Source organism: Aspergillus thermomutatus (assembly GCF_002237265.1).
Source record: "Aspergillus thermomutatus strain HMR AF 39 chromosome Unknown NODE_188, whole genome shotgun sequence".
Taxonomy (NCBI): Eukaryota; Fungi; Ascomycota; class Eurotiomycetes; order Eurotiales; family Aspergillaceae; genus Aspergillus; species Aspergillus thermomutatus.
The window spans coordinates 1-27,788 of record NW_020798237.1 but is presented as its reverse complement, the minus strand read 5'-3'; the positions used below and the strand labels follow the sequence as shown (position 1 = coordinate 27,788).

Here is a 27,788-nt window from a genome sequence, read left to right as displayed (position 1 = left end):
CATGGCGGAGACAGCAGTCGTCGATCCTCCACATGCTACAGAGCCAACACCTCTACCAACAGAATCAGTCGAGCCAAGCGGACTCACTCCCAGTGACGAAAATGCTCTCACCCAAGCCACAGAAACCGCCGTCGCCGTCACGGACGCCGATGGCACACAAAAAAAGACGAAGAAGATAATCCGGCGAAAACGACGACCCGCCCGGCCGCAGGTCGACCCTGCAACCCTGAAATCCGAGCCGCCTCCGCAGACCGGCACCGTCTTCAACATCTGGTACAACAAGTGGTCCGGCGGCGACCGCGAGGACAAGTATCTCTCGAAACACGCCGCGCCCTCGCGGTGCAACATCGCCAAGGACAGCGGGTACACGCGCGCAGACAAGGTGCCCGGCTCTTACTTCTGCCTGTTCTTCGCGCGGGGCGTCTGCCCCAAAGGCCACGAGTGCGAGTACCTGCACCGCCTGCCGACGCTGCACGACCTCTTCAACCCCAACGTGGACTGTTTCGGCAGAGACAAGTTCAGCGACTACCGCGACGACATGGGCGGTGTGGGCTCGTTCACGCGCCAGAACCGGACGCTGTATGTTGGTCGGATCCACGTGACGGATGACATCGAGGAGGTGGTCTCGCGCCATTTCGCGGAATGGGGCCAGATCGACCGCATCCGCGTGCTGACCTCGCGCGGTGTGGCGTTCGTCACGTACACGAACGAGGCGAATGCGCAGTTCGCCAAGGAGGCGATGGCGCACCAGAGTCTGGATCATAATGAGATTCTGAATGTGCGCTGGGCGACCGTTGATCCTAATCCGTTGGCGCAGAAACGGGAGGCGAGGCGCTTGGAGGAGCAGGCGGCTGAGGCTGTGCGGAGGGCGTTACCGGCCGAGTTTGTCGCTGAGCTGGAAGGTCGGGACCCGGAGGCGCGGAAGAAGAAGAAGATCGAGGGCAGTTTCGGGCTGGAAGGGTATGAGGCTCCAGACGATGTGTGGTATGCTAGGACCAAGGAGTTGGAGGACGCAGGCAGGGCCGGCCAGCTCGAGGCTCCAGACCAACATTTGATGATCGAACCGGCATCGTCGTCTTCCGCAGCCCTTCCGTCACAATCAGAGAACGGTGGTATCTTCTCAAGCTCAACGGTGGCAGCACTCAGAGGATTGGCTGGCGGCAATGTGACGACGCAGAAAGCCCCGGCGAATTCTGGCGGTCCTCTTGTGGCTTACGGAAGTGATGATGATAGTGATTGATTTTCTTCATGACTCGCATAAATCCATTGATCTTGTGTACAACAGCAAAGATACCTCAAATTGTCTTCATTTGTTTTTTGTGTTCATACTACTTATATCATTCAGGCGTTCATCTGGCGGGTATATTCGCTATCAAAACAATGAGAGGACACAGCATACGTCTAATAAATGAAACTTCAAATCAAATAGAACATGACATGGTACTTCATCACTCATTGATCCTTTACTTTTCACTTCCCCGCCCAAGGTCATAATACAGACACGACCCTGTACGGTAGTTGTAAATGAAGGCATTGCTGACACTGTCAGGGCCATCTTTCGTGAGGCTCTCGTTGGCAAGGTCAAGTAGTAGTTCGTGGACCTGACTGAGGTACTTTCGCTCAGTCAACGGGGCACTTTGAATGACTGAGCGCCAGCTTTCAGGATCCGACAGGCGCGTATCCCTGATCGCTTCGAGCAGGTCGTCTCGAGTGTCAATAGCGGCAATAGGCCCGTTGATTGCCTTCTCGACAACCTCCCGGGAACGAAGGAGAGCTACCTCTGATTAGTGTAATTGTTCACTTAATGAGGAGATTTTCGGACATGACGTACCAGACTCGACAATATTTCTTCGGTTTGTCTTCTTGCTCCGGTGCTGAGACACCAAGATGCGTACATCGTTCGCTCTTTCATTAGCTCCAGCAATGGCGTCTGACTGACTCGGCAATCGGGACTGCCGTAGGTCGGGCGCACCCTCGCGTTGATTGCGGGCACGTATCTCGTTTCGAAGCCAAGGGATAAGCTCGGAGCTCCTGATGTCGAGTTCTTCCTTGGGAACGAGACACTTCACTTTGAAGCCTCGCTCTTTACTATCTTGTTTGGCAATGACAATCCAACTATGATTGTGATCTTTGTACTCAGAGAGGAGTTCTTCCAGTGATGAAGCGTCGACTGCCAATTCAGCGCTGATATCACTCGCCCACAAATCCTGCACAAGCTTGACACCCATTGTGCGCAGCACGGTCGCATCGAAGCTTGCAACGAGCACGTCACACTGCTATTGTCAGGATAAACGTAAGGCAGACAAGTTCAAGAATCTGACTTACCCTCCTGGTCTTCCAAAAAGCCCCAGCGTCCGATTCAGCATGCTTGACAGGTGCTTTCGTCGTACCTTTGAGATACTCGAGCATAGCCGAGCTGAGTCTGTCCCAGCTCAAATTAAAGCCAACTGCATGTGTTTGAGAGCGGCTCCTTAGAACCTTTGGACAGAACTCTTGCACCAACCGGTCATACCGACCGCCGGCTGCAAAGACGTCCCGTCGCTTAGTGTCAAAGACACATTGAAAAAGTATACTACCTCTGAAAAACTTGTCGTTCAGACTGCCAAGAGGATTGACGTAGACCTTCCGTTTGACGTCGAAGCCTTGCATGTACGTCACGAGTACGTTTATGCGAGCGAAAATAGGTGATAGTCGCTCGGCGAACTCCGTACCTTCCATGATGGACCTGAGCCGTTTTTGAGCTTGCTTAGGGGTGTCTGATGCGCATTAGCCCAGTCTCATGCCGTGGAAAAGTGAAATATACCTCTAAAATCAAACCTCGCCAAGTCGTCCAACGAGGTAGAGGCGACTCCAATGGCTGGCGATCGGAGTTCACTTCTGATCTTCTGCATCGTCCATTTGCCAAAATTTAACTTGCTGATTACTTCCTTGACCAACGGAATCTGAGAAGGAGTGATGCGGCAGAATTCCATGATGAGCTGCAGAAGGTCGGAGTGATTTACGAGAAAACTCATCGGGGACGACCTGAGCGGCGGGAACTCTTCAATGATCTCGTCGAGTACCTTGATAACTTCCGCTTCTTTCAACGCCAGATCAAGAGTATTGTGCGATACGATATCAAAGTCAACTTCTTTGTGAGTTCTGGGCTCACTGCCATGGGGCATCTCTCGATAGACTGTGCCGAAAGCGAATGTTTTCTCCAGGGAGGGATCCTGCCTAGAGATAGAGCGTGCGTTCGGTAAGGTGAGGTCGAATGGTAGCTGAAGCAGATTACCCGATGCATCGAGCAGTCGAACGGCACCGCTTCTGTAGTGTTGGGACCTAGGAAACAGCATTTGCCTAGTAGTCTCAACCGCCCCATGTCTGCGGAATATAGCGGTTAGTCGCTCTTTGACTAAACCCTGAACGAGTAATTCATTGGCCGCTGGAGCAGCGCGCGAGTCCATATCCCAGGCAATATCTTCATATTTTTTGGGCGATTGTGAGAAGATGGCCGAAAGAATCTTCTTGTAGTCGGGGGCATTTGGGTCAGAGAGGAGATGCACGATCGCTCGTCTAAACGTCTCTTCTTCAACCTGGAGAGGAATCTTGCCGCTCTGGAGAAGTTCCGAGGCAGAAGGTCGTTCCTCTGGATTATGACTCAATAGCGATTTGATAATGCTTCCCTGCACTGCCTTTTCCGAGTACTGAAAAGTCGGTGGAAGAATATGATGTTCTTCTCGAATCGCCCGTAGAGTTTGATCGCGTTCCATACCCGTGGGCAACGGGTGGCACATCTCGAAGAATATTATACCCAAGGAGTACATCTACCACAAATTAGCGACCCTGCTCTCGGCTACTGTTGGCACCATTATACTCACATCGACTTTCTCGTTATAGTGACCTGCGAAGCCAGACTTCATTTCCGGAGCGACGTAGTAAGTAGTCCCGAGACTTCGCGTGAGATTGCCTTCAAAATCTGCGGTAGTCGACGAACGCACAGCTGTGGTAAACTGTCCACTGGTAGCCAGGCCGAAATCTCCAATTCTTGGGTTGCTCGCCACATCAATGAATATATTGTCAGGTTTCAGATCACGGTGTATAATGCCATGGCTGTGAATATGACTTAGCCCGTCAAGAATTTGACGGAACAGTCGCCATGAACGATCGATATCGTCGCACAAGCCGTTCCTTATCAAGTCGCGAAGAGTCTGGCAAAGTCAGCTATTTGCCTTTCAGCGACTGCAATGGACACTTACGTGTTTCTCGCAATACTCCATCTGTATATAAAGCGTTGTAAGATGGGCTCGGCCCTGTGAACCGGATCTCACTCGACTTAGCTCGGTCCCCGGGACACTCTCCTCGCCATAAGCATCATAAGACTCTGTTCCTCCTCGATGAGATACGCTTGCGTCATGTTCATCCTCACTGTCAGAAGCAAACTCGATCTTGGGGTAACCGCTGGAGCTGATAAAGTCAAGCCCTCCAGTGCTGTAACCAAATCCATTTGCATCCCGACTAGCGAAGGGGTCTCCTTCGGTCGATGAGATGGCTTCTTCCTCAATATGATCATACTCTTCCTCCAGCCACGCAGTGAAATAGCGAACGACGTATGGATGGTTGAGTCGCGAGAGCAGCATAATCTCCGAAAGAGTATCTTTGAGCGCAGAGGCTGATCTCTGAGAAATCTTTTTGATAGCGTAAAACCGACCATCGAGCTTATTCCTAGCTTTTACTACCTGTCCAAAGCCACCTTTGCCCAGGCGCCCGGCTTCATCAAAGTCTTGGTTGTATCGCGAGAAAGCGGGAAGCCCCCCGATTGAGTCAAGGCGTGGGCGTCTGGGCAGTGACACCGAGTTCGAAGTACTCGTGCGAGCAATTAAGGGTGTGTCGACCCGGAAAAACTCGAAGGGTTGGAGCTGGAAAGCGGTCGGTCGCTTCTTCGGATCTGGTCTGAAAAATTCATGCAGCAAATCTTGCAAAGGTGCTGATAAACCCAATGTTCCCATGAGTGCGTTCGCTGATGTGTACCGCTGCAACACATCCTTACCAAACGCCATCTGCAGGAAAACTATACCCATGTCCCATACATCAGTTTTCATCGTCGGAGGCGTACTTTCTTGTGTGAGTTCAGGAGGCATCCAGAAAGGGGACTTCGAGATTGTTAGGGATCTTTTGCTGCCGTCGGTATCCGGGAGCGTATCTTCAATGCTTCCCTGCAGCTTTACAATGGTACCACCGTGCGGGTTCCTGAAAAGCAGTATGCGTCCGCAGTGGATGTTCCCATGCACAAATCCGTTGCGATGATAAAACTCAAGAGCTTCGAGCAGTTGGATCATCCAACTACGGATAATTTCCACCGACACACTCCCCACGATGTCCAGGAACTCGGATAGGGACCCTTTGTTCGCATATTCAAGAAGAAGATAAACTCTCCAGGTGCTGTCTTGGGCCTCAAAGGAGTCTAAGGGTCTATATATCTTGAAACCAATAAAATCCACAAGATTGGGATGCCGAAGTTTTTTCAGAGCCTCTAGTTTGTCCTCACTAGCACGCATTCGCTCTCGAAAAACAAGCGACGCCGTCCCTTTCCCATCGAGAGAAAGCTCCTTCAGGACGATAAGAGGTGCATGTGAGCGGCTCTCTGACACCACCGGTCTGACTGTGAATGTCTGCTTTCCTGGACTGCTCTGTAGGAGCGTCTTCCCATATACAGCCCTAAATCCTAGCGGTTGTTCGTCCGTGTCGTTTATTATCAATGGCGGATCAAAAGTAATGGCGCCAGGAAAGTGGTCAACCGCGTCGACGGAGCCGGACAGACCTATACCAGAAGTCCTACTCTTTCGCCTGGAAAGACGAGCCTTCGTCCGTTCTCTGAGTTTATCCTCCAGCAGCTGCTGCAGAGCTCGCTCTTCTTCTGCTGTGGCCGCTTCCTGTTTTCGAAGCTCTTCTTGCCGTTCCAACTCCGCACGCTGATTGGCAGCAGCTTCTTGCTCCATGCGTTCCTCTTCTAAACTCGGTAGATCCTTATCCTGGGCCTGCGCCTGGGCAACGTCCTCGAGAACATCCTGGATTGACACGGCGAGTTCATAGATCATCTCAGAGCCGAGCAGCTCTTTCGGTTTGTTCCGAATAATATCTTGAATTTTTAACCGAGCCCTGTGGCGAATGTTTTCTGAATTACCCAGTGAAAGATTCGGATATGTTTTGGGATATGTCGTCGGCAGCTCAACTAGCAAATCAACACGGACCTCGGGATTTGACGAAGCACGTAGATGAAGCTTAAAGGCCACATCGGACGATTGCTACAACGCTGAATGTCAGCCGCGCCAGAAAGCTAGTCAGAGAATCTCAAGCGCACCTGCCAGGCGGAAGGCCTGTGCTTGATTTCTTCGAAGTCATCATCACCATAGATTGAGCGTAACGCCTCGACCTCATTCTGATGAATCTCCCGGTAATTCGTCGTCGCTAATCCAGGCTGAGCAAGCGGAGCGGTATTCGACGTCGACTGCTTCCTCTCCGCTCGGGGAGAGCCGTTTTTATGGGCATTGCTAGGATTCTTCTTCTGCTTGTGAGGCATAGCGGGGCGGTGGGCGGTGGGCGGTGTAGAAAGTCTGAACCCAAATTCAGTGGGTCTTTGCCACGTGAGACGCGAGTGACAAAGATGCAGCCGAAGCTGCAGCCCTCTATATCTCCGGAAGGGACATATCTATATCTGGTATTGGGGGTTGAAAAAGGTGAGAAGAATGCGTTGTTCTTGGGCTGGCGGGATGGAGCTTAGATAGAGAGCGGAAGAGCGTTATATAAACCGCTGACCCATAGGTGATGGACCCTCAATTGGCTGGCCTGTCTCGCTCCGTTGTTTTTCCGCTCACCGCCCTGGGCGGTTAGCACCGTCGCTGGAGAAGCGTAAACAAAGCACAGCGTTCCACGTCTCGCACGCCCTGCTCGAACCCCTCTTGAGACACCAATGGCGTCGCTGTTGCGATGCGTCTTTTGTCCAGCTTGGTGATTTGAAATTAAGAGTTCCCGCCGCAGACGCAATGCTGGACTGGATAAGTGGGCAGAGCAACCAAGTCGCGCATTCCGCAGGTGTGTCCATCAGTGCCCGCCCACAGCTTTAGCACCCACTCAATGCTCGGTGGTGACCAATGATCGACTACCTGCATTTACCTTTCTGAAGACCATAATTGTCGTGGTTGCGCGCTGACTTGTGTTGTTGTTTGTTTCCCTAGACAACTCAAAAGTTTTGGATCCTCCCGAAACACCCGCTCCCGTGTTTGCTATTCGCGCCTTCAAGAGTGCCCTATTTGGCACTCCAGGAGCGGAAGACGAGGAGGTTAGCGACCAGGATTCGAAGTCAGATCAAAATTTAGCGAGTCGTCGGCCGGGCAAAAGTGATCTATTGAAGCCCCCAGTTGCTTATCGCGCAACAGATGTCACCAAGACTGAGAAGACGGACGTCGATATGGCAGTGAACGCGATGGTGTCGCCGACCAAAAGCATATTGGTCACGCCGGGTACTGCTGCAAATCGGCGGAAGACAGTCTCGTTTGGCGACGGGGTTGTTGACAATGAAAGAAAGCGAAACGATGCGTCCACGCAATCGTCCAGAACGCCAATGAATCTATCTGGTAACCTTAGCAGCCAATGGTTGTCAAGCTCTTCAGACAGCAAGGGCAAACCACGAAGCAGACTCACGCAAGCACTACTGGATTCTCGGGACAAATCTCCCAATGACTCTACGCCGACTAACGGCCAAGGACCTGAATCTAATCCTTCCACAAACACAGCATCTAAGGAGACACTGCAGTCGAACAGCGCAGATGATGAGACTGTCAATCTCGACGACCCGCGCTCTCAGTCTGGCAAATACTGGAAAGCTGAGTTTGACAGCTACCGTGCGAAGACGACGAACGAAATCAGAAAGCTGATTCAGTATCGGTCCGCTGCCAAGAAATTCGCTCTGATGAAGGAAGCAGAAGCCTCGCGTCTGGCGAAGAAACTGAAGGAGGAGGAAGTGAAGGTCGCCGAAATGGAACGACACGTCACACAGCTCGCTTCCACAATGGTAGCGGAAAACGCAAAGGCAGATAGAGAGCAACTGGTTCAAGATTTGACCAAACAGACTGCTTTGGCCCTGCAGTATAAGCATCGAGTCAATACCCTACGCAAGCTCCTAGAGCGGCATGGTGTTGTCGGTAGTGAGGTGGATGACATCGTGGAAAAATCAGAAGGGAATAACTCGCCTGAGGAGGCAAGCCAGGAGCTGCGTAAAACCCAGCAGGCTTTGAGTCGGGCGAATGCCAAAATTGAGGAAATGGAACGCCAGCAAGTTGACTTCGACAAACTCAGGGAGCTCGCACAAAGCTCAGAGCAGAAGGCCTCGGAGCTGGCCCGAGAGAATCTCACACTGAAGCAGTCCTTGGCGAGAGTCAAACAAGAGATGAGCAAATACGAAGGGCGGCGCAAAGAGAAAGAAGCGAAGCTCAAGCAACGAGAGATCAAACTGGAAGCCCGGATTCAGGATTATCGCAACCGCCTGAAGACGGCTTCACAGGAACATCGCGAAATGGAAGAAGATCTCAGAGAGTCATTCAATGAAGAACGACGTCGCATGCAGGACCAGATTGACCTTCTCCAATTGAAGGTAGCGGCTTTCGAACGTGTCCCCGATAGTAGGATTCGCAGCCGCCACTCATACAGTCCGCACAAAGACTATACAGGGGTCCAAGTGTATGACTTTGGGCGCACCATCCCTCAACGTAACGAGACCGAAGAGATGCAAGACATCGATGAACCGCCGAGTCCCAGCCCACGATCGAAAGAGCGACGCTCACGTAATCCACACAACCCTACCGTTGAACTCGATCTTGAAAAAGCTGCCCAAGCCATGGGTATGGACATCAATTCTCAACAACTGCCTTCCACAGACTCGCCTCTTAAAGCCCCGGCCGGTCGTTCTCGCAGAGCAACGGTCGTTGGTGCTGACCCAATTCCACCCTCTTCGCCCCCTGAGTTACCACCTATTGAGGTGTCTACCGAGATACTTGCTGAAAAGCCGAAATACAACCAGCTTGACTACCAAACGCATCTGCCGACGCTCGCTACCCTCGATTCCCTTGCGCGCCATCTGGCCGACCGCGATGAACGCCAACAGTCACGTACCCATCGTCAAAAAGCGCGCCGTGCGCCGTCAAAGTACAGCTTGGATACCATATCCGGCTTCACGGACCTGCGTGTCACCGAACGACCGGGAAAGAGACACAGCCTGGCTGCATTGCAACGAGACTCTATACCGGCGGAACGGATGCTGGCTGCCCAAGCACGACTCAAGCAAAAGGACCAGACCCGCAAGAGCAAAGAAGGGGGCAAGGAATTCTTGAAGGCGTACAATACATGATCATTTCGTTCGTTTAGTATCTCTTTCTCTCTGTTTGGTCTTCGGAAAGCGTTGGGTTGGGGGGATTAAAGGTCTGGCGTCGGGGTTTGATTATTTGATTTTGCCAAAGGTCTCAGCTTTAATATCCCTGATGTTCTCCAACATTACGATTCTGCCTTTGCACATTTGCTTTTATCACCCATTTTTCTCAGAAATTACCCGAACGTCTTGTCGAGTCTCAGTGACTGATCATTATACCCTTATGAAACCATATGTGCTACGTCCGATGGAATTAGTCTTCCAACGTCCACCTCTATCATAGACAATGCAGATTGCCTATATCTCGACAATAATGATACGCACTACACTGTAGCCTCGCGGCAGTGGCGACGGGGCCACGAACCACCACCCTGTTGTTCCGGTCAATGGGGGTAGCGGTCTATCCCTATCCCCTGTGAAGATCGAGGCCTCTCCTTGGTCACTTGGGCGCTTCGATGCGTCGGAAAGCTATGATCCGGACGGAGATGGGCTAACGTTCCTCTGGTTCCAATACCGGGAACCGAGTTCGAATAACTGGGTCCTGACTGACGACGTCCCTAAGCTCAAGATCAGGGCTTCTGGCCCGAGCACGTCCCGTCGGGGAATGTAAAGTGCAGTGGTTCTCGATGTCAGCAATTGCATGTGACTCGGGTACTCCGCCGTTGACCAGCTCTCGACGGACGTTAGTCCAAGTCATCGAAGGTGATGCCACTGTTGCTTAGGGCTCGAAGCGAGCAACATGGTCAAGAGGCAATCAGGTTGGCACGGAGTTTGATGTCTGGGATCAGCTGAAGATTCCTTGAACCGTTGCCGAGAAATCACGGTGATTGATGTATACCACAATCCTCTATTTAGATATCTATTCTATACATCTGCGTGATAAAAATCTACGCTTTTCCGTCACAGAAGGAGATGACGGCATACTTGCCGCTCCATGCCCACTTACGGGCCTTGAGGTCGTTCCCGCCTTGCGTCTCACGGAGTTTCTCGTCTTCACCTGGCTTCAGACCGACAACGACATCTGCTTTGCAGGTACGGAAGGAGAGGATGCGGATACCGGAGCTGGGGCCCAGAGGGCCGATGGCTGTTGTAAAGGGGGTTGTTGGGTCCCAGGCAGCCTGTCAACTAGAATTAGCCATCTATGCAAATACCAGTATGTAGACTTGTAGAGAAACTCACGTCGTTGGTCAACTTCCGGTAGTTCAAATCTCCCTTGAACAGGACAAGCTCGCTCTGCTTCAAATCCTCAAACAGATCGGCTGCGACATAGGGCATCCGCCAGTAAGAGCCTCCAGCGGTCCAGAAAGCGTGTGGACGGATGACCAGTCTTCCCTCGCGGTGGAATTCACTCCACTGCTCAAACAGGAACCTCACCTCGGCCAGTTCCTTCTCGGTGAGGGGCTCGTGCTCGCGTCCCGTCTCGTCCGGGGCCGTATAGAAGCCCTGTGCGTCGGCCAGAGCGTTGAGCAGATCCATAAAGTCCCGTGGGGTAACGTCCGACACGAACCACGGGATCAGCTTGGGATGGAGTACCACGGTTGTCGCTAGGCCCGCGGAGAGGAGATAGCCGGCCAGGATGAGATCCACAAACAGCTCAAAGCCAGAGTTATCAAGCACGATATCCACACGGCGCTCGCCATTCTTCTTGTCCTTCTGCGCCTTGGCGAGAACATCAAAGGCGACATTCAGATCGTTGACGAGGATGTTTTCCTCGGCCGCCTTGCGCGCGTTGGAACCCTGCAGCTTCTGGATATCCTCGTATGTGAGAGAAGTTAACAGAGAGAGATCTGTCGCGTTACCCCACAGGCAGATCTCGCACATTTCAGAGAAGAGTACTCGATCGGCTTGCTCGATCTCCTCCGCGGTCTTGCCGTCCACTCCCTTGCCCTTCTGTGCCTGAAGCGCGAGCTCATGGTAGCGCGCCGCTAGCTCGAGTACGGCCGGACGTGACGACTTGAACGTAGACATCTTCTGCCGGGAGAAAACATCGTAACCTTTCCAGTTTTTGGACAATGCAAAGAGGGTACTTATGCGCCGGTCTGTCTTCGTCAGCACCGTCCGTATTACCATGAATCGGAACCTTGTAACACACAAAGATAGCATTCCGAGAACAACCACGAGGCGTTTTGCCATGAGGGCGTTCCTCGCTGCTCCAATTCCTGGTTATACTCGGCAACACCTGGCTCGCCATCGTCGGGAAGCGGTCTGATTATGGAAAAGTCCAATCAATAAGCCGTTCTTCGATACAAGATGAAGAGAAATCACGTACGTCAGCTTCCTGTCGTGCTGGATCTCATATTTCAGCTTCGCCAGTTCCTCGATAATAGTCTTGCCCTCCCTGCGTTTCTCCTCGTCGGTGACGTCGGCTACGGTGCGGTGGAGATCATCAATTGCGCCGGTCTATACCCTCTCTGATCAGTCATTGTAAATTGACAAAAGAGCCGGGGGTGAGAAAAGGCGTACGATAATGACCGGCCACCGCTCACGAGCGGAGACGTAGCCGAAGCTGGAGGGATCGGAGGTGAGGTATTGCGCTGTGAGGATGGAGAGCGGGGTTAGATAGGTGTGCCCCTCTTTGAGAGAGAATGGGAAACGAACGGGTCTTGGGGTCGTATTCCATCTTTTTCTGTTTTAATCAGAAGTCTTTGTGGTAGGGAGGATGTTTAAAGAACTGATAAATGGAGAGAGAGAGAAGAAAGATGAAAGATAGCCACAACGGAAAGACGATGGAGCAAGAGCTGGATTGACCTGCGTGGGGTTGAAGTGGGCGGATAATCGCCCGGTGAACGGCCTAATAGGTGAGTCGATTCAGGAGCAATTGTGAGCGATCGTCTTTCTAGTCCACTGCATCGAATATCGGGAAAGAAGCTTTCAGGGAAAAAAAGAATTGGGACCAATATCGACTTCTATTCAAGAAGCTATCGCGTAGCGATCTCGATCACAGATTGTTCCGCTATGCAAGTGATCAAAAACATAGATCAAGAGAAATAGATCCACCACGTCTGTTATCCCAAAACATCCATATGTAGCATCTAATTTCCATAACCAGAGGCCGCTATGTTCTGACCAAACAAGAGAGATCTTCCTCCTATCCGAAACAACGCCAACCAGTGCTGAGTTCGTAAAGGTCATATCACATCATCGACAAGATCGAGTTCTGCGCGTAAGCCTGTCGAGAGGTAGTTAGCTTTGTAACTTGAGCAGGTACGAAAGGACAGAATTTACCATTGGCTTGATGTCAGGGTGAGGCACTGCTTCAAAGACTTGAAAGTCAAGCTTGAGCTCGGGCCCAATGTTGATGAAGGCACCCTTGTTCTCGGTGGCGTCGCAGTACTTGGGCGCAGAGAAGACGGTGATGCACCGTCCGTCATGCTCGACCTCGTAACCCTCCATGCGGACCTCGTGTGACCGAATGATAGCTTCCAGTCCGTTTTTCTCGCAGAAGCGCTTCGTTACATCTGGTCCGAACTGCAGGCCAACGCCTCTCTTGCTGGGTCCACGGCCGGGCTCGGTCTGAGGGTCGGTCCAGAGCATCTCCATCATCAGCCCTTGCTGCCCGGGCTGTCGTTGGTTGTGCCGGTTCAATTTCCGGATATCGTCCAGGGTGATCTTGTCGTCAGAGAAGAGGCCACCGTGTAGCACAAGATACTTGCTGCCAATCAAGGTGGCCAGGGGCAACGCGGAGAAGGACTCGGAAAAGACCTTGAACAGGCGTTCATTGTACTTGGCTTTGCACTCGCCTTCGAAACCATATACCTTGTTCATGTCGTCTGTCTCGTGGTTGCCCCGGTTCAAGAAGATGCGGTTGGGGTGCAACCACTTGTATGCGTAGAGGAGCAGGGCAATCTCGGTGGACCACGAGCCACGGTCGACAAAGTCGCCGTTGAAGAGGTATGCGTGCGTCTCAGAGGGGTAGCCATTCAGGTTGAAGATGTTTAGAAGGTCGAAGAATTGGCCTAGCACAATGTTTAGCGGGGCAAATCACCGTACACCAGACAGAAAGCCAAACTCACCGTGTGTGTCACCACAAACCGTCAACTTAGTGCCCTCATCCACGCCGATCTCGACCATCGTCGGCTCCGCATAGACAATATCCTTGACAGCCTTGATGATCTGGAACGCATACTTGCGATGGATCTTCTTGCCATTCTTGAACCTCTCAATCATATCATCGATGAACTCCTGGGTCATCTCCTTCTCCAAACGAACGCCGTCGTAGGAGGAATCGACGGCAATCGCATCGATGTCCAAGTCCTCGAACGCAGACGGCGGCTCCCCAACCTCAATCGCCTTCTCGAACTCTAACCGCCGCACGAGCTTCTCACACTCTGCCAACTTGAGTTTCGCATCGCGGTTGCTGGGCTCCTTCTTTACGACAGCCTTGAAATCTTTGAGGGCTTCACGGTAGTTCAGGATGGCGGTATTCGCAAGGGCTCGTCTCCAGTATGCCTAGCAGCAGAGTCAGCCACCATTCTCGCAACTGATTTTCATGGAATGCACATTCGACGAACCTTGACATAGGAGGGGTCAAGCTCCAGAGCCTTAGTGGCATCCGCGATCGCGAACCCATAGGCCTCCAGTTTGATATATGCCTGTGTCCCACGTGTATCAGCATCTGCAGCTCACATTTCCTTCACATTCTCTGTAGACACCCGGTCCGTCGCAAACGTACCTGCGCTCGGTTGCTGAAGAACGACGGTTCCCGATCGTACTTCTCTATCGCCTGCGAGTAGAAATCGACTGCGGTAGGCCATTCATGTTCGGCAAATGCCTTGTTTCCCCGCACTTTCAGGGCAGTGGCGGCCTCGAGATCGGACGAAGCCATCTGCGAAGTGTAGCAATCGACCGAGGGAAAGGAAGCGATGGAACCGGTAGATGAGCACGAGGGCGATTTCCACGGACGGGAGAACAAGTGAGGAGGGATTGGAGAAGGACCGGAGACAGCAAAGGCGGTGTTCGCGCAGATAGATAATTATAAAAAGTGGACAAAGAAGGAAGAAAAGAAACAAAGAGCCAACTGTGAACCCCGACTGATTTCTTCTTCTTTCTTCTTTTTCGCTCCCTTTGGCGGCGGCGTGCCAGTCCTCCGTCCGTCTGGTTCATTTCCCTCCGGCCTTGGCATTTCCCTTCCCGTCGTTCGAGAATCCTCGACCGCTCGCCTGCCTGCCTCCGAAATACCAAGATCAACCTTCATTTCTTGCTCCCCATCGACCGTCATTCCTAGTCATCCTCGCGAGGAAAAGTCTGAAGAGAGAGCAAGAACAGCCATGTCCTCATCCTTCTACGTCGCCCCAAGCCAGCAGCGCACTCTGCGCGCCTGCATGGTCTGCTCGCTCGTCCAACTACACAGTGTACGTCCCCCTCGCCTCGACACCCCTTCCAACACGTCCTAATCTTATTCTTTAATGTACAGAAATTCATGCGCGAAGGCTGCCCAAACTGCGACAACATCCTCGGCCTCCGCGGCAACAACGACGCCATCCAGGAATGCACCTCGCAGGTCTTCGAGGGCCTGGTTACCCTCCGCGACCCGACGACGAGCTGGGTTGCCCGCTGGCAGCGGTTGGATGGATACGTGGCGGGGACATATGCGGTTAAAGTGACGGGCTCGGTGAGCGGACACCTTCCAGCATCAACTGGTGATGTCGGACAAAGCTTATAAGTGTTTGTTTAGCTGCCAGACGATGTCATTACGAACTTGGAGGATTCGGGGGTCAAGTATATCCCGTACGTTCTATCTCCTCGGCTCCTGTGTGAGTGGTGATACTGACTGGGCTTGTAGGAGGGATGGCAGCGCCGCGGAGGAGGAGGCCTAAGATATTCGATTTATCGTCCATGGCCGGGAGTACATTTTGCTCGGATATAGGGGTACAGGTGGACGAATTCTTCGTCACAGCATGAGCTTGGAGTTTTGGTGTTAAATATACGGCATCGGGTTTAGTAAATGGGCTTGCGCTGGAGTTTGCTCCTCTTTCTTTCCTAGATCTCTAGATGATTCTCGGGTCAATGATGTTTCTACAGCGCTACTTTTTGATCGCCGATACCCCGTCTCTACGCTTGGAGAATATCCATTGGAAGTGATCATATTCGATTACCAATTTTAGAACATAACTGATCATATATACCACTCCAAAAACTCAAACCCCGTAAGATACCCGCTTGAAACCAATTATAACGCCGAATAGTGCAAATCAATCAGACTAAAAGAAAGAAAACTGCCGGTTGAGCTAAAAGCTTACAGCAGCTTGATGATCTTCTCAACGCTCTCCAGGAGGATATCAGCTATAACACGTTAGTTTTTCGTCCTCTCAGCCAGTTTGAAGAATGCTTACCGTGATGCTCCTGGAAGATCAGCATGGGTCGCAGGCGGACAGCGTTCACGCCACTGCCACCAATGTTGACACCAACGCTCTTAGCCTTGGCGAGGAACTCGTCACGCTTGGGGGTGTCCCAGGCGATGAAGGTACCCTGACCCTTACCACGAAGGTTCTGCAGGTGCTCGGGGTACTGCTTGGCCAGACGCTCCAGACCAGCGAAGAGATAGTCTCCAGTGACGGCCGTGTTCTCAACAAGATTCAAACGCTCGATTTCCTCAATGATGCCGCGGAAGATGAGGGCACGGGCCGGGTCACCCATCCAGGTGTTGAACTGGCGGTAGGGCTTGTTGGGGCGCAGAGCAGGGTTGCCGTAGTAGTAGCCCGCGGTCTGAGCCTTCTTAGAGAAGGTCACAATGTCGGGAGGAGTCTGGAGGTTCCAGTGATCGTGGGCCCAGAACTTGCCGGTGGCACCGACACCGGTCTGCACCTCGTCGACGATGAAGAGCACGTTGTTGCGCTTGGTGATGTCGCGCAGACCCTGGAAGAAGGCAGGCGAGGCGTGGTTGTCACCGCCCTCGGACTGGATGGGCTCGACAACGACGGCAGCAACGGGGTTGTGGAACTCCTTGATGAGGCGCTCAACCTCCTGCAGGCAGCGCTGTTCCTCCTGGGCGTTCTCCTGTGCATGCTCCTCCAGAGGGTACTTGAGAGAGGGGAAGGGGGCCTGAGGCCAGTCAAAGGCGGGGATGTCCATCTTGTGGATGGCCTTGCTGCGGGTGGTGGACAGACTGCCAAAGAGACGGCCGTGGAAGGCGGACTTGAAGGAGAGGATCGACAGCTGGGGGGAGCCAGGAGACTGGTTATTCATGGTGGTCTCAACCTCCTCCGCAGTAAACTCAGCCTGGGGGCCACCACGCTGCTGCTGACGGTAGTACATGAAAGCGGCCTTGTAGGCAGTCTCATTGGCATCGGAGCCAGCCATGGCGGTAAAAACCTGGTCAAGACCCTTGGGGGCGACCTTGAGGATACCGGTGTTCAGGACATGAGCCCAGTCAGCCGAGGGGAAGTTGCCCAGAGCTGGTCGGTTGATCAAAGAGGTAACCATCTCGGGAGAAGAAGCGACCTGGCGCAGGTGGGGGTTGTTGTAGCCAACAGGGATGGAGGCAATCTGAGCATAGCTAGACATTACTCGCATGAGCGATGTTCGGTTCTTAGGGAACGAGGATGACTTACACATCGAGCAACACATTTCCGTCGAGATCAGCAATGCTAGGAACATTGTTAGCCTAAGTCGCGCCACAACTGCAGACCTGGTCAACGTACTAGTTACCAATACACTTGGTATAATCAGCCAGCATGTTCAAGCTGCGGACATCAAAGACTTTGTCCAGCTCAGCAGTGGCGGCCTTGTTCTTGGGGCCCGGAATTGCGGTGACCACCTTGGGAGCACTGGGCTCATCGGCAAAGTAAGGAATCGCAGGTCCTCGGAGGTGCGGGGAGGTGGTGAGCGTGCGGGCTGCGACCGGGAAGCGAGAAGTGGCGCGGAGCCGCAGAGTCGAACGAGCAAGGAATGCCATTGTGAGGTTTGATTCTACGAGGCCGGAGTAAGAACTTGGGGATAAAGAATGTCCAGCGCGGAAACAGGTCGTTCTTACATCAGTGGGACACCCAGCACGATAGATAAAAGGTGTGGGGAGCGGCGATAAGAGCTGCAAGGGCCGGGAAATCGATCTAGACAGAATTGAAGCTCCAAATTCGACCGACAAACTCAGAACAGATGACTGAAAGAAGTCAAGCAGTAATTCCAATGAAAGCGAGTCCAGAATAGATCAGCAACCAGGGGTCTGCGCTCTTATATACTCGGTGACAACTGCGAGGCCGCAACACAGATGGAGCTGCAATTCAAATGCCGCCCCGCGCGTCATTGCTCGTCGGCGATTTGGACCAATGGCAGAGCTCGCAGCCACCGTTCACGGTCGGCGACACAAAAGAAAAGCGCAGCAGTTGGAGATACGAAGTAAGGATGGAGCTGCCAACAGTCTAGGAAATGGGATATTAATAATGAGAATGGTAATGGATGTCTTGAAAGAGGAATGAACTTCCGATGGTATGCCGCCCCCCCATTACTCAAGGCCTTCTGTCGAGATGCCGTTGCCATCCCGACTGCCGATAAGTAAAGGGATTCCCCTCAGCATGATAAGCATCGCCCGTTCCTAGCACTAGCAAGCCAAGGATATGATCTATCCAAACGATGATCTAGAACGTGGAATGAGATGCAGCTTATCTACCTTGAGGATCTCCATTCGGATCTTCACCTCTTGATCTTCAACCTAGATACTACCATCAGCTTATTGGAGGGTGCCGTGTGAGGGTCAAATTCTAAACAGAAGAGGGCCGTCGAATCACCACGGGTACGATGGCTAAATTGCACATGGTCATTCATAAAATTGTGTACATCGGATTAATGAATATATACATGAATTGCGAAGGAATCGCCTGGCCAGAGGATAGACCCTTGGATGAAAGCTCGCCATCCACGTCGTAATAAATTGAGGAGCAACATAGTACAGGAATGTTATATTCAGAACAAAGATCAGGTCATCAAATCGGGGCCGGCATTCAGATCAGGTGTTCGTCCGCGAAGGGTGACCCAGGTTTATCGCGATTGAGTGAGGCCGACGACTTGTGACTCCCAGGAGAGGTGTATACAGTGCTTTCATTCTTCAAGTCGAAATGAGTAGTCGGCGTTGCCACTCGGGTGCGGCTTGAAGACACATCATAGTCTCCTGTCGCCGACCGGTTGGAACCCCTCGATTCGGTCCACGTTTCCATCTCGACGGTGCGCATCACCTCAAAGGGTTCCACAATACTAAGCCCCTCAATACCATACTGACGTGACTCAATCCGCGAAGCTTTCGAGGGGCCGGTCGACGAGAACAGCTTGTTACTCTTGCGACCCGTATCAGAGGCATAGTTGCGGGAAGTCTGCAGCAGACGAGGCAAAAAGAAACCAACAAGAGGTCGCAATGCGGGAGCAGAGGCACAAATCTGGTCACTTGTGAGTCCTGAACAATGACATCCATTTAACCCAGAGAACATACCAGGCCCATGTTGATCTCAACAGACGCGGCGAGTAGGACCGGCCAGCCCAGCCATGTGGTGTCGTATGAGGCGACCATGCTCTTCCAGACGTACACCGTACGAACTGAGCCTGCTACATTGACCACAATACCCAAGCCGAAGATTGAAATTACGGCAATTCTTTGTCGAGTGGGCAATTTCAAATTCCAAATCAACGGCATAGGAAGGACGGTGACGAGGAAATCGGTGAAGATATTGATGACACTTGCGGAGAAGACAATGGCACCGTCGTTCAAGCAGTGGTATGGATAAGTCGGCTCCAGGTCCCAATAAGCATGAATCGGACTATGAAATAGATGTAAGTTAAAGCAAGATTATGAGATTGTTGACCAACTTACTTGCACTGGAAGATGCTGAAAAGCAAAAAAAGAGCGCAGCTGATGGCGACAAAAGCCATTGCTCCAATAAGACACCAGTTGTAGGTTCGGTAAAGGCCCTTACTTCCGGCGCCGAGAAGACGCTTGCAGAAGCATAGGAGCGAAAGTTTGGTGACAGAGGAGGACAACGAGAACAGAATTTGGAACACAAGATTGAGTTTCGAGACAGTAGAAAGCCACGTCGGCGGGACATCCCACATATGTCGGTTCCAGCCGTATCGTACCGTCGCGAGAGATGTGATGGCACACATTGCAATGGCAAAGCCCTGGGACGATCAGCAGCCATCCAGCACCAGTCATTCGTCGAGTCTTATCACGTACCAGAGCAATCACAATCAGAACATCATCAAGACCTGGACTATACGTAATCTTCAAACGAGTGTAAAGGCGAAGGAGCGTAACGACAAACGCGAAAGATAAACAGACTATATTGACGATGAGAGCACCATTCCCGCGAGTGAGAGGGTCGACGTAGTTGGGTGTCGGCCATGTAGCCAGAACTTCGGCAGGTGGCAGTCTCATTGTGGCGATATCGTTAAAGATTTGATCGACTGGAAAGATGTGGAGGAAAGAGATCAGTTGAGTCACGCAAGCATAACGGTCATCAACGCGATAAAAGAGTCAAGGGCTCAAAAGCCATGTTCGAACCAATCTGCGAGTTAGGAGACCAGAGACTTTAGAACCAGAGGGCTCTGAGGGCAGTCCTCAGCAACCCAGTAAGTCTTGACGAGCGACGTCGATGGTGAGAAAGGATCAAAGAGCACCCTAGAGGACGGACGAAGCGGGAGACGGCTGGCCAGTTGTTATATCATCCTCATGGAGCCCACTTCGACCCAGCAAGAGAGCACCGAATCTGGCCCTAAAATCAACTCTGGCCAGAATAGCGGTTGCTCTTTACCATTTGGAGTCAAGGTTTCGGTGTGGATTAAACTTCCCATAGTGGCCTCCATGTGCATTCCATAATTTTCAGATCAGCCCAGGTCGCCAGCTGCACGGAATTTACAAGAGTCCTCCAATAATGCCTCGTCGCCACCATGGTTCATCCCATGTGCTTGCAAAAAGTAGCAGTATCTCCGAAAGTTTCCTGGGATCGAACACTAGCACGAGGCAGTCATAGGCAGATCCAGGGACCCATCGTTTCCCTTCGGCTCCACTTTCGAAGATCTGCCCGACAAATCGACGACACATTATGGCGTTGTCGCTCTCCCAACCGAGTCAGCAATAATTGTATCCCGGACAATCTCGAAACTCCAAAGTCAAAAAGATGAACTAGCTGGGGTCAGTCGACAAATTCGATGATTCCATGGCAAACGGATGGGTGAAATTTCCGACCCCTGAACATCGGGTCAGTTCCTCGCAGCCGAGGAAGCCAATAATGGCAAGCCTTACGTGGTCCAAGCTGGCATCTCACTTGCATAATATGCTTACTAGCGGGGTCTGATACATTACTTACTCGACAGAAGTCGTTTCAGTAGTGAACTGGTGATACCCATGGAGTATCAGATGATTTGAGATTCGTGGTGGAACTTTGGAGAAAGCGAAAAGCAGGAGCATTATGTGGACAGTGGAGCAGTGGATCAAGACTTGACTAAGAGGAAGAGGATGTGGCCAAAGTGTAAGAGTGGATGGCCGATGGACTGTCTGCCCACTTTGCCTCGGTTCCGACTTACCCACGAGGGCCATCGCTCCTTTGGGTTAGCGCAGACCGCATTCCCCGCATCACACAAAAGTGTGGAATCACTGTGTCGCAAATATGTCTCTATGACTCTATCGACTCTTTTTTCACCAAGCCACAACAACTAATCAATGTGACTTCTCCGCGGTCGAATATGCCTGGCCATGCTGCAACCTCTATAGTAGGCATTGACATCAATTCGCCACTGAATACGGCAGTATGTCGGTTTTTGAACCTTGGAGCTCCGAGGTGTAAGCGAACATGCTCCGTAGCGAATCCCGCCTTTAGGGTTCCCTTGCAAACTGCCTCATGCCTTAAGGTAGGTACGGAGGATATGGGTACCAAATTCGGATACATATAGGTACTCAGAAAGTGACTAGGTTACTATGGCACAGCAACCATTCTCATAGTCCCAAATTGATTTGATCTTGTAGACACCCGTGTCTGATAGTATTTGATGTTTCAGGCTTGAATAGAATTCTAACAGGACATGCTTTTGTCCATACTCTGAGCTCTTGTCTCCATGGTCTGCCTTTGTCTCTATGGTCTGCTTGGTCTGCACCGAGGCCAGTAATCGACTACACGAGAGCACTTTGGCATGCGATCACTCTAACTGTCCTTTTTGCTGCCACTAGTACATCACGTCTATTTCGGATCATAATACTCGAATGATGGGTGTATGCAGCCGTCCAAGAAGACTGGCAGAGCTCTCGACCATAGATCAAGCAGCTTTTAAAGTTGATGCCTCAGACTTCCAGCAAGTCAGGACTGCTTCCAGACGACGCGCTACCAAACTCCTCATTAACGTTCCTTGACCCATGGCACTCAGACGGAAATTACAGACTCTCAAGACATTTATTCTATTTCTTAAATTTGGGTATGTCTCATCCGTTCATCCGGAGAAACTAATGGAGCACATCCAGATTTCTGACTCTCAATGTCTGAATCTTCAGACTTTGCTATCAGGAATTCCCGACTTGGTGAGAGCAATGAAATCATCTGCTCATTACCCACCAACCCAGTATCCATTCTTTCGAGCAAACTCTTCCGCCTGTGTGTTGAGATCTTTCTGTGTACAAATTACTCAGTCATGAGGTGGAGTCGCCTTGCTAGGCATTCTTCATACCTGAGTCAACTAAGACATTATTACGGCTCCGAGTCTACCTTACTTTCGAGCTTTATCAAATACCACTCTGACAGAATTATAGACAGCATACTGCCTATCCAATATTCGCCGTCACTGTGTCATTAAGGCTGGTCGGCGTCGGCTCCATACAGATTATCAATAGCGGACGATCTTGTAATTTGGGTGCCGATCATCCAGACATCCACCGTTGGACCTTTGCAGGAGATTTTGGCTATCCTAAGCTTTTTAGCCTAGTTAGCATCCGATCGAGCTTATCAGACTTTACAGATCCTCGGTCAAGAGTCAGAGTTTGAGGATCAACATGGCTTTCCTTCCCCTTCACATAATATCCGACGTTGCCGACGCAACCGTTTGAATACTGGGCAATGAGTCTCTGATTTTGACTGCTTCATTGTTGTTGCGATACAGCATAACCACCAAACTGGCAATATCTCCGTTGTCCTCCTCAAAAAGCAAACTGGTGCTGTTGATTAGCAATAGTAATAGTGCATCTACAGTCAATCTAGCGGAAACCATAATCTGAATATCTGATACTCTTTCAGCCTTTCATATGCCAATGCATACACTACTCTAACGGAGACTCCAATCCAAGTCCACACTCTTTCCTTCAGAACATATCTACTACTGTGGCTTATGACTGTCAATGATCATCTCCCATCACTCTTTTCAGAACCCGGGACTATGCCTTGAGCATTTCTACTCAAATTGTTCAGTACTACTTTTCTAAGGTTAGTCGTGACGCAGATGCTACGCATGCTTTGCTTATATCTCTCTATCCTCACTTTATAGACCAGTCTAACGAGCATTACTTCAATCCTCGTCTGTTCAAAAGCAGCCTGATCACAACTTGACAGTGACTTCCGGAACTAGGACGGATATCCGTAGTGATTTGCCATACTGAGCCTTATATACTGGTTTCGTTATGTGTCATGACCATGAAACAGCAACCTGGAGTCTCTGTATAATACCCAACTCAGACTTTAGCAGTTCCATCACACCGGTCAACTTTCCATAAGATATAAACCTCCGCAGAAGAAGATCAAAGCATTCAACGCGCTTCGTATTCCGTTCCCAGCCACTTGGCCCTTGAATCGGAAGATCACCATGTGGGAATGGTGGAGGGTAGAAATCAGTCTCATGAGCTCAAGGCTGTGCTTGATGTCATGTGTCTTGCTGAAAAGGTGCTGATACATGGATACACTACCCTAGTCATAATGGAGGGCTATCAAGGATTCCAGCTGCAATTGAGGAAAGCTTATGTGATGTAGAGTTCTGTGGTCCTGGACTTGGTACTTTTTCGAAACATTCAGGCGTCTCATCGAGTCACCTATCAATTCCATCTGGGAATTTAATTCAGAGAATCTCCAAAGAAGCACCAAGGTGAACATGTTCTTCTTCCCTGATATCAACTAAGGATAATGACATGGACCTATCACTACTATTATCATGAATCAATTGAATCTTGGGGAAATAATCAATCTGTAACTTGCGCACAGTCGCATACCTTGTAGACTGTGGCTTGAGGCCTTCTGCAGCCCAACAGCCATCAGTGCCGGGGTAGATACTACTGTTGTGTTTCAAGATCAGGGACAAGACAGGGGCAATTCACATTTGTTCCATTTTCATCTGGTCACTTAAACAGAGGAACCTGGATTGGGGACTTACTTGGACGTAAGTAATATCAAGACCGCGTAGACTGCTTACAGGTCCCATGGTTCATGACTGCTAAAGTGCTAAGGTTGTGGGGTCTGAGATGAGACGACCTCCAGATGGAGAACCTTTATTCAACCCAAATCCAGATATTGACTCGACAGAGTAAGTGACTGATACTCTGATTCATTTTCAAGACTTTTACCTTTACGATCACTTGGTTACACCCTTATAGTAGCTGATTCGAATTATTTGAGGGTGCGCTCATGCACTGGCATGAGGGGAAGACGAAAGTGGGACCGGGGAGGCCGAAATCCTGGGGATTGTTAGCCAACAGTTGGCAGTTGGCACAGTTAATTGAACAACAGCATACAGGATAATGTCTTGAGTTTATCAATATAAGATGATTTCATGTTGCAATAGGCATTCCAAAAATCTAATTGATGTTCAACTGAAAGGCAGTTCTGCTCTGATTACTTCGCTTGTCATCGGACAGATCGGCAATTTTTATAGGCAACCTCAACACAATCGACACATTCTATCAAAAGTTCAATATAACATTGAATGATGTCCATGAGTAGTATGAGCATCTTCATAAGGATAATATCTATCTAGATCTTAGATTATCTACTTGAGAGTAATGTTCATGGAGAGTTGAGTGAGTTGAAGACTTCTACAGCTGACGCCCCTTTTCGGAGCAAAAGATACTCATGGACCATACTCCGTAGTATTTTTAGACTGCTCACATCCAAGCCACTTGGCAGCCAGTTGTCCGACTTGTTTCAGAATAGAAATTTTCTCTTCTGGAAAAGGCCTAGACTGCAGCGTGGCTTGGCATCCTGACCAATGAGTGACTGTGCCTGGGAGCAACGGCAGTTCCCGCGCTGACATTTTTGGCCGTGTGGCGCTCTTTGAAACAGGAGACAGTCTGGACTTTGTCATACAAACAGTGTGTGCTGTCGTATGGCTACGTAGTATCTAGCAGAGATGAAGATTATTATTAGTCTAGGTCATTGGGATTTTCGCCGTAAAAATTATAGAGACATAGAAATATAGAAATCATAGAAATCATAGAATAGATGAATCGTCAGCGTCGTTAGACTAGCCTGGAGTCTGGACTTGGGGGACAACAGTCCCATCGGAGTCTGACACCAACGCTTGGCCCCAGTGACCCAGAGCCAGTCGGACATGAAGGAATTCTTGCGGAGGACGATCGATATGGTTAATATTAGATTATTACCTAGTAGTTACTGGTTAGTCTGCTCCGTCGTAGCCTCGTAGCCTCGTAGCCGTGAGATTCTTCCTAACGATTATTTAGACTAGTGAATCCCACCCCATTCTTCTTCTATGCTTCTTTTCGACCTTTCCCTGCAGTTCTTAATTTTGTTCCCTTCTTTAAGATTCGACTACAACATTCGTTCATCATCCCGACTTGTCTGGTTACAAGTTCAATCCCCTTCCTCTCGTTCGAACTAATCCTTCAACATTCGACCTTCGACCTTCGTTCTCCTTACTCCTTCCTAATCATATCTTGCCTCGTTCTTTCGGTTTAGCATCATGGAGGGACATTCGGCTCCACCTGCTGCAGACGCTACAGGTGCAGGCACAGCGACCGATCCTGCTCCTCCTGTCCACGCAAATGTGCATGCGCATGCTGTCCATCATAACCAACCTGTCGATCATGAGGAAAAGGAACCGGGCCGTGGACGTGTCACGCCTCGACCGACTTTTCTCGAAAACCTTGCCGACTCTCGCGAAAGTCAATTCAGATTCCATCGTCGCAAAGCAGATGATTTTGACAGCTACTTTGTATGCGTTGGCTGTTCTTCTCCTGTTGCTTTGATCAGGTACTGATTTCCTGGGTGGACAGCACGGTCCCCGCGACCTCGATAAGCATTCGAAATGGCCGGTCTTTCTTCGAATGCACGGCAGTGTCTTACCCAAACTGATTCTTCCTCTGCTGTTTGTCGCCGCGTGGTCGACTTTGATCACATGCATCTCGAAATACGTCCATGATCGTGAGTGGCTCGACTGGAAAATGTGGTGTATCTGGTGGCTAATCGCACAATAAGTTGGCATTAACAATATCCTCCTTACTGTTCTCGGTTTCGTCGTCGGTTTGGCTCTCTCATTCCGAAGCTCTACAGCTTACGAGAGGTATGCAGTCAACTCTGCAGCTTGCCATTGATTTTGCTAAGTGTGTCTCAGGTGGGCCGATGGACGAAAGTACTGGGCGCTTTTGGTTCAGACTTCCCGCAACCTCGCTCGTACTATCTGGGTCAATACCTCAGAAAGAGAAGGTGAATTCGAAAAGGAGGACCTCCTGGCCAAACTGTAAGCCTGCCGAAGAATAAAAATGCGAACCGGGCTAACCAACCTAGAACGGCCATGAACCTCATCCTCGCGTTTGCCGTCGCTCTAAAGCACAAACTGCGGTTCGAGCCGGATATCGCCTACGAAGACCTGGCAGGCCTGGTCGGACACCTCGATACCTTTGCCAGGGAGGCCCACGATCGTACAACCCTTCAGCCCCGCAAGAAGAGTACCTTGAAGTCGTTTGGTGAATACCTCGGGGTCTCCTTCGCCGAGTCGAACCCCAGGAAGCTCGTCAAGCGCTCAAAGAAGCCTCTGGGACATCTGCCCCTGGAAATCCTCAACCACTTGTCCGCATATGTTGACCGTTGCATTGCGAATGGCACTATGTCCGTCAGTCTTCACCAGAGTCAAGCCAGTAAGTCCTCGCCCTTTCAAGTGCGGTTTGACGTCTGGACGATGTTGCTGATTACCCCGACCAGTTGCTGCTCTGTGTAGCTTGAATGAAGTGCTCACTGGAACCGAGCGTGTTCTGGATACACCACTGCCCGTCGCCTACAGTATCTCCATTGCTCAGATTGCCTGGATCTATGTCCTGGTGCTCCCATTTCAGCTCTACCCCGCCCTGCACTGGATCACCATTCCCGGCTGTATCGGTAAGCCACTTCCCTCCTGTCACATACTTGTGCAGAGACTAACTCGCACAGTTGCCGCATACATCATCCTTGGACTCGCCACCATCGGCAGCGAAATCGAGAACCCCTTCGGCCAGGACGTCAACGATCTCCCCCTGGACACATACTGCAGACAGATCGCCGTCGAGCTCGATATCATCACCGCCACGCCAGCCCCCAAGGTGGACGACTTCACCTTCCGCGACGAGAACCTCGTTCTCTTCCCTCTCAGCACCTCCGGATACCCCGACTGGAGGAACCGCAGCGTTGAGGATATCCGCGCCGCGCTGCGGGCAAAGGTCGTCGCCAACACCCCGTCCTCGGGGCTGTCGGACTCGTCCACCATCTTCGAAAATGGAAGTCTGCGATCCCGGACGGATACGAGCGTAGCCAAGGCATCCGTCTGAGATGCTGGCTAGGGTTTTGGTCGAAAGTACAGTAAAAGAAGAAAAGTTTTGATTAAATTGTGATCTGTATACCAGGGTCAATGGGTTATCGAATTTGTACAGCGTCGGCATTGGTCGTCTTTTATCGAGCATGCGAGTTTCGGTGTTTTGTTTGAAAGAAAGGGCATTCGCGAGCTCTGGATATATCTCTCGTTTATGGTCATTGGTCATGTGGGACTGTTTTATATACTAGCATTTCATGCAATTGTCTTGGATATTTGCCAGAGCATCTGTGTTCGCGACCTAATCGACGAGCCACCCATTGTATGAATGTTTGTAGAGGCGAACTCATCCGGTCGGATCTGTCGCCATAGTGTACTGAATGTCTGGTCTGACCGACTCTGATCTGGCGGGCTTGTGTATGCCATTGGCTCATCTGGCCGACGGAGCATGTATATAGCGATCCATTCGCCGACAATCCTGGGACTGTGTCTTCGCGGAGCCCGTTCGCCTCGGGGCACCATGCCCCTCTAACCTCCAAGCGGACGGAACCTTGAACATGAGGCATTCCATCTCAACCATCTCCCATTAAGGAATCCCCGGGAAACCAAATACCGCCCTATGGGACAAACAGATCGCCCCCAGACCCATGCACCACCGCCCCCAGGTAATTCCCCTTCGCACACACCCGCCACGCCACGCTCCCCC

At 51.0% G+C, this 27,788-nt stretch overlaps 9 protein-coding genes across 9 annotated transcripts; 4 read left to right on the top strand and 5 right to left on the bottom strand.

Moving 5' to 3' along the window:
• Position 1: 1 nt before the first annotated feature.
• Positions 2-1,240, top strand: cwc2 (active spliceosome conformation promoter CWC2; the record flags this gene model as incomplete). Its single annotated transcript, XM_026757342.1, has 1 exon — positions 2-1,240. The coding sequence occupies one exon, from the start codon at positions 2-4 to the stop codon at positions 1,238-1,240; it is 1,239 nt and encodes a 412-aa protein (XP_026612105.1).
• A 223-nt stretch (positions 1,241-1,463) lies between these two features.
• On the bottom strand, positions 1,464-6,559 carry cpcC (putative protein kinase (Gcn2); the record flags this gene model as incomplete). The annotated part of the gene is made up of 8 exons (XM_026756777.1): positions 1,464-1,774; positions 1,832-2,273; positions 2,326-2,522; positions 2,577-2,756; positions 2,804-3,806; positions 3,861-4,190; positions 4,239-6,284; positions 6,341-6,559. 8 exons carry the CDS (start codon positions 6,557-6,559, stop codon positions 1,464-1,466), a joined length of 4,728 nt encoding a protein of 1,575 aa, XP_026612104.1.
• Positions 6,560-7,022: 463 nt separating this feature from the next.
• On the top strand, positions 7,023-9,382 carry CDV56_102825 (uncharacterized protein; the record flags this gene model as incomplete). Its single annotated transcript, XM_026756444.1, has 2 exons — positions 7,023-7,071; positions 7,215-9,382. 2 exons carry the CDS (start codon positions 7,023-7,025, stop codon positions 9,380-9,382), a joined length of 2,217 nt encoding a protein of 738 aa, XP_026612103.1.
• Positions 9,383-10,287: 905 nt separating this feature from the next.
• On the bottom strand, positions 10,288-12,020 carry CDV56_102482 (damage-control phosphatase ARMT1 family protein; the record flags this gene model as incomplete). The annotated part of the gene is made up of 6 exons (XM_026756101.1): positions 10,288-10,518; positions 10,580-11,439; positions 11,493-11,605; positions 11,670-11,800; positions 11,864-11,934; positions 11,999-12,020. The coding sequence occupies 6 exons, from the start codon at positions 12,018-12,020 to the stop codon at positions 10,288-10,290; spliced, it is 1,428 nt and encodes a 475-aa protein (XP_026612102.1).
• Positions 12,021-12,533: 513 nt separating this feature from the next.
• On the bottom strand, positions 12,534-14,225 carry ppt1 (protein serine/threonine phosphatase PPT1; the record flags this gene model as incomplete). The annotated part of the gene is made up of 5 exons (XM_026755816.1): positions 12,534-12,569; positions 12,626-13,356; positions 13,414-13,849; positions 13,912-13,992; positions 14,073-14,225. 5 exons carry the CDS (start codon positions 14,223-14,225, stop codon positions 12,534-12,536), a joined length of 1,437 nt encoding a protein of 478 aa, XP_026612101.1.
• A 442-nt stretch (positions 14,226-14,667) lies between these two features.
• spt4 (transcription elongation factor SPT4) lies at positions 14,668-15,216 on the top strand (the record flags this gene model as incomplete). The annotated part of the gene is made up of 4 exons (XM_026755676.1): positions 14,668-14,751; positions 14,814-15,011; positions 15,075-15,127; positions 15,183-15,216. 4 exons carry the CDS (start codon positions 14,668-14,670, stop codon positions 15,214-15,216), a joined length of 369 nt encoding a protein of 122 aa, XP_026612100.1.
• Positions 15,217-15,635: 419 nt separating this feature from the next.
• gatA (4-aminobutyrate transaminase gatA) lies at positions 15,636-17,294 on the bottom strand (the record flags this gene model as incomplete). Its single annotated transcript, XM_026755386.1, has 4 exons — positions 15,636-15,682; positions 15,733-16,895; positions 16,951-16,986; positions 17,041-17,294. 4 exons carry the CDS (start codon positions 17,292-17,294, stop codon positions 15,636-15,638), a joined length of 1,500 nt encoding a protein of 499 aa, XP_026612099.1.
• A 1,042-nt stretch (positions 17,295-18,336) lies between these two features.
• On the bottom strand, positions 18,337-19,757 carry CDV56_101426 (uncharacterized protein; the record flags this gene model as incomplete). Its single annotated transcript, XM_026755045.1, has 4 exons — positions 18,337-18,765; positions 18,819-19,143; positions 19,197-19,501; positions 19,557-19,757. 4 exons carry the CDS (start codon positions 19,755-19,757, stop codon positions 18,337-18,339), a joined length of 1,260 nt encoding a protein of 419 aa, XP_026612098.1.
• A 5,507-nt stretch (positions 19,758-25,264) lies between these two features.
• Positions 25,265-27,101, top strand: CDV56_100226 (UPF0187 domain membrane protein; the record flags this gene model as incomplete). Its single annotated transcript, XM_026753845.1, has 7 exons — positions 25,265-25,516; positions 25,578-25,725; positions 25,780-25,864; positions 25,916-26,041; positions 26,089-26,438; positions 26,503-26,676; positions 26,728-27,101. The coding sequence occupies 7 exons, from the start codon at positions 25,265-25,267 to the stop codon at positions 27,099-27,101; spliced, it is 1,509 nt and encodes a 502-aa protein (XP_026612097.1).
• Between the last annotated feature and the right edge of the window lie 687 nt (positions 27,102-27,788).